Raw genomic sequence first — 14,039 nt, 5'->3', positions numbered from 1 at the left:
GAACGACCGCAGGGGATCCCTGCACTGACTGCTTTTTTCCAGTCCCTCTTACAGTTACCCATCGATCTCCAATCTTTGGTGTAACTAATTCCCTGAAGCTGCTATATATGACCCCCTCTGCCTCCCGAATGATCCGAAGTTCTTCCAACTCCAGCTCCAGTTCCCTAACTCGGTCTTGGAGGAGCTGGAGATGGCAGCACTTCCTGCAGGTAAAATCAGCAGGGACACTAACGGCATCCCTCACCTCAAACATCCTGCAGGAGGAACATTGCACTCCCTTCCCTGCCATCCCTCTAACTTTCTACCAAGATCTGACTAACAACTAAATTAAATTTTTTATTAAAAAAAAAATATTAATAACAATAATAAAATATGGTACTTACCTCACACCAATGGGTTTTATTATTAGGTTAGAGGAGGAGGGCGGGTGGGAGACACTACACGTGTAGTGTCTCGGGTTTCCTCTCCACCAGAATTTATTGGTGAGGGTCTTCCCAGAAGTCCGCGGGTCAGCTTCCTGTTCCCACCTTAAACACTAAAATATAAAAAAAAAAAAAAAAAAATTTAAAGGAGAGACTTATCTCCCAGAAATCACTTCCGCACTGCCCCCACTGAAATGGACTAGCCTGCTCCGCTCCTGCTGAAATTGACTGGGCCTGCAAGGTAAGTAAGTTGTTAATCAGTACTTACCTCCCCCAGGCAGCGACCTTTTAAACGGTCCCCTCTGCCTCGCAGCTCCCGCGCTTTTTCAAATTCCCGCGCTGTTTCTGAGGTCCCGGCTCTCTCTCACTCCCGAACTAAACAGCTGACCTGCAAGGTAAGTAAGTTGTTAATCAGTCAAATGATTAACTTTGAATGAGTACTTTGCTTCTGTCTTTACCAAATTTCAAGATGGTGACAATAGCCCAGTTGAAAATGTGGGTGTTGAGCAACTGAGCAGTATAGTGATAGATCAAAAAAAGATGTTAAAAAGGCAGGCAGCCCTTCAGGTAGAGAAGTCGCCAGGCCTGGATGAGATGCATCCTAGATTACGGAGAGCGGCAAGGGAGCATATTGCGGGGCTGTTGGCAGAAATATTCCAGGCCTCTCTGAACACAGGATTAGTCCCAGGGGACTGGAGGTTTGCAAATGTGACATTGTTTAAGAAAGGGGCAAAGGATGTGAAATGGTGTCATGGGGTGGGGGTGGCGAGTGAGATTAGTATTTGATGCAATGATAACTGGGGCTTTTAAGCCACCGGGGAAATTAAGCACTGGCAACTGGTCATACAATTTAATGTTTACTGGATAATTATGAGGCACAACCTGAACTCAACACATTTCATATCACATTATAAGTATTGGCTACTATTTTCCGACTAGTTTCCACAGTGAAATTGATTATTAAAACAGCAAAATGTGAGACTAGTATGTCTGAAAGATGGAATGTACAATATATAACAGCATATTATTAAGTGAGGATATATTTTTTAAAAACCTTAAATCCAAAATAAAAACAGAAAATGCTGAAAGCGGTCAGTTTAGCACAGTGGTTAGCACTGTTGCTTCATAACACCTGGGTCCCAGGTTCGATTCCCGGCTTGGGTCACTTCTATGCGGAGTCTGCACGTTCTCCGCCTGTCTGCGTGGGTTTCCTCCAGGTGCTCTGTTTTCCTCCCACAAGTCTCGAAAGACGTGCTTGTTAGGTGAATTGGACATTCTGAATTCTCCCTCTGTGTACCTGAGCAGGCGCCGGAATGTAGCGACTACAGGATTTTCACAGTAACTTCATTGCCGTGTTAATGTAAGCCGACTTGTGACAATAATAAAGATTATTATCATTATATTAGGATAACCCAAGAAACTACAGACCTGTCAGCTTGACATCAATAGCGGGAAAACCGATGGAGGCCATAATAAGGGATGAGATAAATATACACTTCGAGAAAAATAAGTCAATTTGAGACAATCAACAATGCTTTGTCAAGGGCAGGTCATGTCTGACAAATTTAATTGAGTTCTTTGACGAGGTGACACAGGCAGGCAGTAGATGAAGGTAGTGCCGTGGATGTAGAAAGCATTTGATACAGTCCCAAAGGCAGGTTGGTTAGCAAATTAAAAATGTTTGAGATTGATGGATCCATGGCAACATGGATTAGAAATTGGCTAAGAGATATGAAACAGAGGGTGGTATAAATGGGCATTTCTCAGACTGGAGACAAGTTGAAAGTGGTGTTCCCCAGAGCTCGGTGTTGGGACCCTTGCTTTTTCTGATTTATATAAATGATTTAGAAGTGGGTGTGGAGGGAAAATCTCCAAATTTGCATATGATACTAAGCTAGGGAGAATAGTGAATTGTGAGGATGATGCCTAGCGATCTTAGAGGGACATTCACAAGTTGGCCAAATGGACAGACACCTGGCACATGAAGTTCAATGCAGCGAAATGTGAGGTAATGCATTTTGTTATAAGAAACACGGGGACACAATATAAACTCAATGGCACAACTTTGAGGGTAGTTCAGGAGCAGAGGGACCTCTGTGTTCAAATGCATAATTCTCTGAAGGTGGCCAGGCAAGTTGAAACAATTATTAAGAAGGCTTAGAGCATCCTTGGTTTATAAATAGGGGCATCGAGTATAAAAGCAAGGAAGTGATGCTACACCTCTACAAATCATTGGTCAGACCACATTTGGAGCATTGTGTTCAATTCTGGGCACCTTATTTAAGGAAGGATGTTAAAGCCCTGGAGAGAGTGCAGAGGAGATTTACTCGAAATATACCAGGAATGAGGAATTTTAGATACAAGAAAAGATTAAAGAAATTGGGCTTGTTTTCCTTGGACCAGAGAAGATTAAGAGCTGACCTTATTGAGGTGTTCAAAATTCTGAAGAATTTTGAGAGGGTAAAGAAGGATATTCTGTTTCCACTAGGTGGTATGTCAGTGACATGGGGTCACAATTTCAAGATTGCCAGCAAGAAAGCTAGGGGTGAGATGAGGAGAAACTTCTTTACTCAGAGTTGTTGGGGTTTGGAATGCGCTGCCTGGGACAGTGCTGGAAATGGATTCCATAGGAGGTTTTAACAGCGAGTTAGATATGTATGTGAAAGTGATGAATTTAGAGGGCTACAGAGATAGGACTGGGGAATGGGGCTAGCTAGGTTGCTCTTTTGGGAGCTGGTGCAGATGCGATGGACCAAATGGCCTCTTTCTATGCTGAAAATAACAAAAATAATAAACGAACAAATAAAAATAACCGCTTCCCCAAGAGCTTCAAACGTTTGGTTTATTTTTAATGCTCTTATCCACCTATCAAAATAGTTTTTTCGATCCTTTCAAATTCTATTTACGTCTAACATGGTTCTTCCTTAGACTTCTACACTTCTGTCTGTAGGCTTCTGGCACTAGTTGATATGCATTTAAGATGGTTTTTCTCACCTCTTCATAATCCCTAGATACCTCCTTAGATAGTGATGCAAACGCTTCACTATCTCTACCTATCAACTTTGTTTGAACCAATAATACCCACATGATCTTTGGAATTTCAATTGTTTAGATACTTTCTCAAATTAGATTTTTTAAAAAGACTTCCACATCTTTCTCGTCCAACCTTGGCAGTGCTTGAATATAGTTAAACATGTCCGACCCCACTAGGCTTTTGACTAGAAAGCATTTTTACTTCCTCTAGACTTTCCTTAGTGTCTGATTTTAACTCCAACATTTTAAGTTGATATTCTCTTTTCCTTTCCAGCTCCCTCCTTCATTTTCATTTTGTCAAGATCAAATTCTCTCTCTTTACTCATTTCTCTTGTCAATGCCTCGCTCTCTTTGCTTCTGCCATTACCTTTCTCTCTTTCTTTTTCTTCTAATTCAAGCTGTCTCATTGTAATTGAAGTTTAGCCAGTTCCAATTCTCCCGACTGTGTCTGCAAATTTAAATGCTGAGCTATCGCTCTAATCATCTCTATCTTCCTCGCCTCATCAGGTAAAGTCGACTGCAGATTGTTCACCAAATTCCAAAGTTTTGTTTTAACCACCCTTTGTAAACCACTCCGAGTGACCTCTTCCCATACAGGAAATTCTTAGCCACGGAAAGAGCTATTTCCCAGTCACTCCATATTTAAACTGACAGAATGCAACAACTGAAAGAAAGCACCAGTTCCTCACAATCACTGTCTTTAATTTCAATAATCCCAAACCAAACTGGGAATTATACTGTTTAATCCCAGCAAGAACCTCCAGCTTGTGCTCCAGTATCCGGACCAGACCCTAATTTATATTACGAAACCAGAAGAGACCCAACAATGTTTCAATTTGTAACCTGTGAGGAAAGATACTTTACTCCAGGAGTGTTTCTATCAACAATTAGGGATCTTTTATATTATAACAAACTTTATTATTAACACAGGATTAACCCCATTAACATCCAAAAACAGTGTTTCAATTAACAGTTAAACAGTTCAAAGAAATAAAGAAGTCTTTGAGTTTACTTTCCCATCTACTTCCAAACTTTCAATTAAGCAAAATTCATACACACAGGTCATATACCACTTATTAATAAAGTTAACACTCAGTGGCTTACAGATTTATTCATCAAGTCCCTGGGAGAGAAACTTTCAGATCATTCTGAGAAAAACACCTCCTTTCCTCCGAAACTAGAGCAGAACTCTTAAAATGAAAGTAAAAACAACAGACACTGGGCAGGGCTCAAAAATGAAACTAAAAACAGATCCAGCCCCTCCCCCTCATATGAGTGACATCACAGCCTGCCTAGCTGTTAACCCCATAACAGTAACTTCATTGCAGTGTTAATGCAAGGCTACTTGTGACGATAAAGATTATTATTATAATAATCCCAGTTTTAGCAGACATATAATCTGGATACCTTAACCTAAGTTTTTTTTTTAATAACACTGCAACAGGCGCACAATACTATATATATAAAAAATTCCTACATTCATCACACATTGCATGTATCTGTTTAAAATGTTAATGGACCATAACTAAAATAGCAAATGTAAGTTGCTGATTTTAGAATTGTGGACAATAATTTCCTTTTCTGTGTGAAATATGTTGAGGGAATTTTTAAAAAATTGTTTCATAATTGCATTTAAAGTTAAACTTTCTCTCAAGCCTTCTTTTAATTTGCATGTTTTCTTATTCTTTTTGCTTTTTAAAAAAATGTTTTTATTCTCCATTTTCACATTTTCCTTCAAAATTTACACCCCACCCACAAACAGTAAACGGTAACAAATACAAAATCAATACCAACGATCCCATCCTCCCACCACCCCAAACAACGGCCCACCTGTCAATATATGCATCCAATAAAACAAACCCTCCCACGGTGGAAACAAAAAACAAAGGAGAAAAAGAAAAAGGAGTCCAGGACCACCCATGGTCACCATTAACCTATAGAGTCCACTCCCCATCCAACCTCTGGAAGTCTACCGTACATGATACCCAAGAGTTGTAAACATCCCCCACCCCCCAGTCTCCAACTCCTCCCGTCCACTGCCTCTTGTAAAGCTCCTCCCCCAACCTCGGTTCCTTCCTCCCCAACTTTCTACCCCGGCTAGACCACTCGGACCTTGTTCTGCCAGACTCCGATGGCCGCAGCCCCTCCCCCCACCTCACTCCCGTTCACTGGCCGGCTTAAACCGGCCAGCGTGGAGGCCCCCGCCCAGGTCCCTTTCCCCCTTGCCTGGCCCTAGGAAGCCCAGAAATCCCCTTTTAGCACACACACCCCGCATATCCACCTACACTCCAAAGAGCCCTCATTTCGAGTGAAAGTCCCATCACTTCCTTTGTCCAAATATATACAACATTGGCTCCTTTAGCCCATACACCCGCACGCAGTGAAACAAAAAAGAAGAAAATACAGTCCTGAGGTTACATCGGCACATGGCCAATTCTCAGTTCTGCCACAGTCCTTCTGCCTTCGCAAACTCCTCCGCTGCTTCCGCCGTTCCAAAATAAAAGTCCTTGAGCTTGAGTCACCTTCAGCTTCGCTGGATATAAAGTGCGCACTGCACCTTGCTAATGTACAGTACTCTCTTCACCCGGTTGAAGGCATCCCGTCTTCTCGCCAGCTCCACTGTAAAGTCCTGGTATACACGTATACCAGCTCCAGCCCACTGCACCACCCGCTTCTGCTTGGCCCAGCACAGGACCTTCTCCTTCGCACTGTACCTCCGGAAGCACAGAGTCACTACCCTTGGCGGCTCACTCGCCTTTGGTACAGGCCTCCACGACCGATGAGCCCGATCCAGTTCATATCGGGAGGGATCCTCTCCCTCCCCCAATAGTTTCGCCAGCATCGCGGCAAAATACTCAGTCGGCCTCGGTCCTTCAACTCCTTCGGGCAGCCCCACAATCCTCAAATTCTGTCGCCTGGATCTGTTTTCCAGGTCTTCCATTTTTCCTCGCAGATCCTTGTTAATGTCCAGCACCTTCCGCATCTCCTTCCCCATCGAGGTAAGTTGATCACCGTGCTGCAATAATGTCTCCTCCACTTCCTTCAGCGCCTCCCCTTGCTCTCGCACCTCCGCCCCTGCGCTCTCCACCGCCGTCGTCAGCGGGGAAATCGCCTCCTCCACCAGCACACTCAAAACCTCTCTCATCTCCTTCCTCATTGTCTCCATGTATTTTGTAAACTGCCTTTCGAGTTCTGCAGCCATCACCGTAGCTATTTCTTCAGCCGTAAGCAATGGGGCCTCCCCTGGTGCTCCAGCCTCCATTTTCCTTGGTGACCCCGCGGTGACCTTTCCACTCCCCGACGGACCTTCAGCTGTTTTCTTTACGGCCGTTATTTTGCTCACCCGTGACATTTTTCTTCACTGTGCCGCCTCTGTGCCTTCTCCCTGCTTTTGTCACCTCCGTGGACCCTGGGACCGGGCTTAAAGCCCCAAAAATGCCGTTCCCGAACGGGAGCCCTCCATTGTGCGTCTGCCTCCCGTCCGCCGTCACCGGAAGTCCCTATCCCTTTTGCTTTTGCACATGTTCTTTATTGTCACATTTTTTTGTGCCTATTCTGCTGTTCCCTGCTCACTTACTTTACTGTATTTCAGATATGGTACTGGACAACATGATAGCATCTGATCAGCTGGATAAGAGCATGCGTGACAAAGTGCGGGAAGCACTCCTGAAAAAGCACCATCACCAGAGCGAGAAGAAATTAAGCAACCGCATCCCTATTGTCCGCTCCTTTGCAGATATAGGCAAGAAACATTCTGATCCCCACTTGCTTGAGCGAAATGGTGAGATGTTTTGTAGCATCCAATTTCTTGCCGTCTTCAGAATAATGACATCAGAATAAGCTGGTATTATAAACTTATAAGCTGCTTTTAGCATAGATTTACTACATATTGCAGTCGTTCCTATAGTTTTTTATTTTTGTATTGCCTTCTAGCTAGAATTCCCAAAGGTAGCAGCATGTTTGACTGCTGTTCTGGTTTTCATGCATATTTTCTAATTGCTGAGTGAACTGTGCACCTAAATATCTTTATCCATTAACCATGTTCTCGGTCAGTTGGTCAAAAATGACATTTGATAAAATATGTTCCTGGCATTTGCCTTTTTTTTCCAAATATGGTTTTAAATCTTGGGAGTCCTGATACTTAGTTTACTGCTGCCACTAGTTTATCTGCAAAATCTATTTATTTAGTAGTTCAGAGAAGTCCCTGACCAATTCATTTAGTTATTTTAGTTTGCATAGACTGTATCTGTGTTGCTAACTATGTACCTATATACAAACCACTGCCCAAAATACTTAATACAGATTCACAGAATAACAGTAGAGGAGATTCTGTTTTCTTTTCCAGAATTTTTCTTTTCAGTAAGTGGATGTTACTTAACTGAGAAAATTAGATAAATTGTTTCAGAGGAAATAACTAGTGAATTGGCCTTGGTAATTTTTCTGTGAATTAAATTAAATTTGCTTGTTACTGTATAACTCATTTAATTGTGTGTATATACATGTTTTTACTCTAAACAGCCCACTCACTTCATCTAGTGCGTACTAAGTATTTATTTAAATTTATTTGCAATTTCAGAGTAACTGCTCATATGGTCATTAACATTAAGTTTGTTAAAATTGGTGTTAGAGATATCGAGCACTGATTTTGAATTTCTTATAAAAAGGGTTATTTATTTACCATTCAACTATTTCAAATGATCAAAGGTAAAAAAATTTAAATAAATTGCGTTACACTGAGGGCATTAAGACCAAGTGCAGTCATTAGATTATGTGGGGTGAGAAACTACGCGCCAGCCACAAGGGAGAATTTGCAAGTTGGAGGCCAGAAGGTGGGGAATTACATGGTGAGGCAGCGGTTGGAGGAATGGTGTCACTAAATTGGTCTTTCGAAAAATCAATTGTGTGCCGGAATGACAGTAAGATCCTATAAAAAAAGCCAGAGAAGGGCTGATGAAACAGATCGCAGGGTGAGAAAGGCTTTACAGCTCCTGAGGGAACCAAATAAGCCGGAATTGTGGAAGAAGAGGCTTTTGACAGGATCAAATAGAGGAGCGAGGGGCTCTAGTGGGTGAAATGGGTAACCGAAGGCCTGGAAAAAAATGGAAAGAGGAAAAAGTTAGCAAAAATGCGTGTAAAGTAGATGACACGTTGAAAGTTGAACAACCAGAAAAAAAATGGTCAGCTTGTGGCCAGAGCTTTAACAGTCAAAATTGGAGCAACTAGACAACATTACTGATCATTACAGATCATATAATAACAATTGGAAGCCCTAAGTAGCCAACATTAGCTAATGGGGGAAGGGTTACAAAGGATTTCTCCAAGGAATGTGGCAGGATGTATCAAATTCAATAATTTTGATTTGTACAAATGAAATAGTTTTAATTGGAAATTAAATGGCAACGTACGAAAACTCATTATTGATCAAACTTTGTGGGCTGCTGCTGTTTCAAAAGACCAATCTAATACTTCATTCAGTGATTTGTTCCATTTATGCATTTTTAAAGATTGTTTGCTTCCTCGCTTGTGCCTTTCATCTTTTCAGAGCATGATTGAACCAGCCACAAGAAAATTTTATCTGATTTAATAGATCAATTTATACTTGCATGGATCTCTGTGGCTTCTTAAATCCTATTTATGTTATATTTTCTTTTTTTTTTTCATTTTGATGATAGGGGAAGGCCTTTCCGCCTCCCGCCTTTCACTCCGTGCTGGTCTCTCTGCTTCAAGTCTTTCATTAAGAGGAGCTTCTCGTTTTTCTCTTCCATTTGGCTCCTTTCTGACCAGTTCCAAGGGTGGATCACTTGCAGGTTCAAGGTGCGCAAGTCCCAATCCCACCCCTCAAAATACACCGCCCTGCACTCCAAAGCTTGAGCATCACCGTCAGGGTCAAAGTCAGTTGCTGGTGTCTTGTGCTGGTGAGGATATTCCCGATGTGATAGTTCACCCCCCTGATGAAGAACTTGAGGTACAAGGACAGGTGAAAGCACATGAAGAATGTGATGAACATCAAGCAGGCAAATATCAAATGGTTGTAATAATTTTTTGCATGTGGAGCACTAGTATTGGAGTATGGTAATGCCACATAGCATGCCTTGTTAATAGTTTGAAAGCATTTTATTGCAATCAACTGATATTCCACTGTGAAATAAAAAAATAGTTTTGCACATATTTTCATAAATAATCATGTAAGTTTCACTTCCACGCCTTTTGCATGCAACATCTACACCATTTTTCCATACGGGAGTTAAATCTTGTACGTTGTGTGTCAATAATTACTGTAGAATTAAGGTTGACCAGTTTCATCTAACTTTGGAAGTTGTATATGCATTTTGTGTTTTTTAAGCTGAGATATGGGCACTGCATAGATTCCATTTTTTGATATGATTGCACCTTTATTCATCCAAAATAATCATCCAAAAAGTTATATTTTACTATATTAAGCATCCGCATAGAGATTGAATGTTTTTGTCCATGTAGCTGAAAAGGCCTGAGGCTCCATACCCAGTTCTACCTTATCACCACTTCTCTTGACTACTCCACTGTCTCCCTCAATTGTCAGTACTGGATAAGCAGATAGTTGCTTCAACTGAATATTGAGAAGACTTAAACCATTGTCTTCTACTCTGACACACACATTTTTCTCTCTGGCAACTGTCTAAAGTTGAAACGGACTGCTCACAACTTCGATGTTGTATTAGACCCAAGCTGAGCTTCCGATCACTCAAAGTGCCTTTGCACTTTTTTTAAATAGACATTTTTAGCGAACGTTTATTTATGCTCAAAGTTGTTATTCTTTGAAGTCTTTAATTTTGCACAAATCACTGCATAGTAACATTACATTATCACTGGGGAAGATGGGGGACTTCCGGTGACGGAAATGTGCTGAGTAGTCGCATATCAGGTGGCTCTCCGCCTACAAACCTGAAAATAGGAGGCCCTTTTACCCTAAATAGCCCGCTAATAAAGAGAAAAAGTATCCCCGCACCCCATCAAACATCAACAAGAACGGAGATGCTGAGCAATACCTGAAGATGCTGAACCCGTCCAAATTCTGGGTCACACTCCAGGGCAGGGAACACTTCTTCACGGCCCCTGCCGACGGGGACAAATTTGTCCTGGACAACTGGCTGGAGAAATGGCAGCAGGGACAGTGGTGAAAAGAGCACCCGAAGATACTTTATTTCTTTATTAATTTAACTAACCAACTCGAAGGACAATTTGTGGGGGACTCGTTCTGAGGAGGGGAGTTGCAACCGAGTAAGGAAAGAGCAAGGGCAACAGAGCGCAGGAAAGAGTTAGGAGAATGGCAGGTAGGTAGAACGGTAGGTAGACGGGTGGATACATAACTGACCTCGGGAGGGGGCCCCACACTAGCGGGAAGGCTAGCATCAGGAAGCATTAGCGAGAGCGGGGCCGTGGCGCATCTCCTGCAAGGGAGACGGCCTGACAATGGTGGTATGCATCAGTAACATGGGGACAATAGTGGAAGAAACAGGGAGAAGGGAACATGGGGTGGGGGCAGCAACAGGAAGGGGGGGAGGAGGTCTGGGGTTGGAGGGAGGAAGTACCATAGGGAAAATATAGGAACAAGGATAGTAAGGACATTAGGCTGGCTACGACAGACCACAAGTGGTGACTTAGAACACAAGGCACCGCAAGCAACCACTTTGGAGGATCCCTGAACAGAAGGAAACCCTGGAGTGCAGTGGCTCACCCACATGGCGTACACACAGTTGGTGGCCAAAGGGAAATCCTGGAGTCCAGGTGCACATCCATGGATGGGGGGGGGAAGAGACTGACTTTAATTGTATACAGGACCCATGGACAGGCAGGTTGAGCCCAAAAATGGGGAAGACTTCCAACATGGTGAAAGAACTCGGCATATTCACGAGGTAGATGGTGGCAATGGAACAATGGGGGTTCACCCACCCAGGGGAGAAGGAGTTTTCCTCCTTCTCCCACATAGACAATGTATGTACACGGATCGACTTCTTTGTAGTGGGGAAATCGGTGCTTCCAGGACTAGTAAGAGTGGAATATTCCACAATTGTAATCTCCGACCCCACACCACATTTCGTGGATATGCCGTTGGGGACTAGCTGTGCCCATCGCCTCCCAGGGAGATTGGACACAAGCTCCCCTGGCCGATGAGACTTTCTGCGAGAAAGGCCATAGACTAGTATGTTACTAACATCCAAAATGGAGAGGTCTCGCCCTCCATGTTCTGGGAGGCGCTGAAGTTTGTCATTAGGGGTGAAATTATTGCCTATAAAGCACGTAGAGATAGGGAAGAGAGGGTGGCTAGCCAACAACTCCATATTGGAGGTAGACAGGCAATACTCCGAGGCCCCAACGTAGAGCTCCTGGCGGAGAGGAAAAACCTACAAATGGACTTTGACCTGCTCTCCATGAGGAAAGCAGTGCACCAACTCCGCCAGGCATGGGGAATCCTGTACGAACACTGAGAAAAAGCCAGCTGCCTGCTGGGTCACCAGCTGAGAATGTAGGCAGCGACGAGGGAAATAGCGCAGATTAGAGACAACAAAGACAAACTAGCGGAACCGGAAAAGGTCAACAAGGCATTAGCGACCTCCCGGGAGCTGTACACCTATGAGCACCCAGCAGGGGACTTGGGGATGAAACAGTTCCTTGATGGACTGAACATGCCGATTGTGGTGTAAGAGAGAAAACGGGAGCTGGAAGCAACATTCGAACTGGGAAAAGTCATGGAGAGTATTAACTCCATGCATGAAAGGGGGAAGGCACCGGGACCAGAAGGATTCCAGGCAGACATCTACAAAAAATTCATAACAGCACTGGTCCCGCACCTGCAGGTGATGTTCACAAAATCACTGGCGAGGGGCACCCTGCAACCTGTGCTAGCACAAACCTCAATCTCGCTGATACCCAAGAAAGAACCATTTCCCAGCTAAATGTGATGTTAAAATACTGGCCAAGATCCTAGCCAGGAGTCTTGGACTAGGAGGACTGTGTACCAGAGGTGGTAGCAGAAGACCAATCGGGCTGTGTCAAAGGTAGATAGTTAACATCGAACATCAGGCCAGATGAATGTGATATTGACCCCTTCCTGGGAGAGAACAGCATAGGTGATCATCTATCCCTGCAGAAAAGGACTTTGACAGAGTCGAATGGAAGTACCCCATAGAAGCACTGGAGCGGTTCAGACTTAGAGCAGGGCTCATGGCGAGCGTATGGACAAATACCACCAGTTCTAAGTACTTCCAGCTATACAGAGGCACAAGGCAGGGATGCCCGTTGTCCCCACTACTCTTTACCCTAGCAATCGGACCACTAGAGATTGCGCACAGGGCTGCAAAGAATTAGAAGGAGATCTGGAGAGGAGATGGAGAGCACAGAGTCTCACTCTATGCGAATGACCTGCTCTACATCTCAGACTCACAAAGCAGAATGGAGGGAAACATGGCACTCTTAAGAGTCTGGAGCCTTCTCTGGCTACAAACTCAACCTGAGCAAAAGTGAGATCTTCCCGGTGAACCCGCAAGGGATGGGGCAGAGCTGAAGGGGCTGCCATTTAAACAGGTCCAACACAAATTCCGCTACCTGGGGATCCAAATTGCCCATGACTGGGCACCGATCCACGAATGGAACCTGACCAGGGAGAGTGCAGACGATCAAGATTAACGTGCTGCCCAGGTTCCTCTTCCTGTTCAGGTCCATGTTGATCTATGTCCCCAAGGCCTTTTTGACTCATTAGAAAAAAACAATCATTGCGTTTGTGTGTGGGGAGTAGGGGGGGGTCCGTGGATCTTCAAAAAGGTACTGCAGAGAATGAGAACCATGGAGGTGGCCTAGCCCTCTCAAATCTACAATATTGCCACTGGGCTGCAACTGATGAAAGGGTAAAGGGATGGATAAAGGAGCCAGAAGCCGAGTGGGTGCGAATGGTGGAGGCCTCCTGCACGGGGACCTCCCTCTGGGCCCTGGCCACAGCTGCGCTCCCATCCCCACCGAACAAACACAAAGAGCCCAGTGGTAATAAACATACTCCGGTCGTGGAACCAACTGCGCTAGCAGTTCGGACTAGCAGAGATCAATCCGGAGTTGTCTGACAAGGCCCCCATCTGCAACAACCACAGGCTCGCGCCAGCTATAATGGATGCCACCATCAAAAGGTGAAGACAGGGCGGGTGATGTTGACAGTTGGGGACTTCTGCACAGAAACAGACCGACAACAGTAGAGGAACTAAGAGAGAGGTTCCAGCTGACTGGGGGAAACAAGTTAAGATGCATGCAGATCAAGAACTTCTAACGTAGGGAAATAAAAATGTACCCACAGCCACCCCAACAATTGCTGTTAGAGGACTTACTGGACGCGGACATCAGGGGGAACTGCGACGATCTGTATGGGCGACTAATAGGGAGGGCATACACACCCTGGATGAGACGAGGGAAAAGTGGGAGGAAGACCTAGGGTTTGAAATAGGCTGGGGGCTCTGGAGCGAAGCACTGCTCGGGGTCAATTCCACCTCCACTTGCGCAAGACTAAGAGTAATGCAGCTAAAAGTGGTACATAGAGCGCATTAACCAGAACCCGAATGTGCA

At 44.2% G+C, this 14,039-nt stretch overlaps 1 protein-coding gene across 8 annotated transcripts in view; it reads left to right on the top strand.

Annotated features, from left to right (window-relative positions):
• The window catches only part of slc4a7 (solute carrier family 4 member 7), a 271,390-nt gene that overhangs the window by 155,334 nt on the left and 102,017 nt on the right, over positions 1–14,039 (top strand). For 4 of the 8 annotated variants that reach the window (XM_072509344.1, XM_072509343.1, XM_072509341.1 and 1 more), the window contains exons 6-7: positions 7,048–7,197; positions 9,128–9,469. In XM_072509344.1, the coding sequence (XP_072365445.1) occupies positions 7,048–7,197; positions 9,128–9,469 (492 nt within the window). Of the gene's footprint in view, positions 1–7,047; positions 7,237–9,127; positions 9,470–14,039 lie in introns of all 8 variants that reach the window. The other 4 variants (XM_072509348.1, XM_072509347.1, XM_072509346.1 and 1 more) reach the window with 2 other exon arrangements.

This window comes from Scyliorhinus torazame, chromosome 6 (genome assembly GCF_047496885.1).
Source record: "Scyliorhinus torazame isolate Kashiwa2021f chromosome 6, sScyTor2.1, whole genome shotgun sequence".
Lineage (NCBI taxonomy): Eukaryota > Metazoa > Chordata > Chondrichthyes > Carcharhiniformes > Scyliorhinidae > Scyliorhinus > Scyliorhinus torazame.
This window is presented reverse-complemented; position numbering and strand designations above follow the sequence as displayed.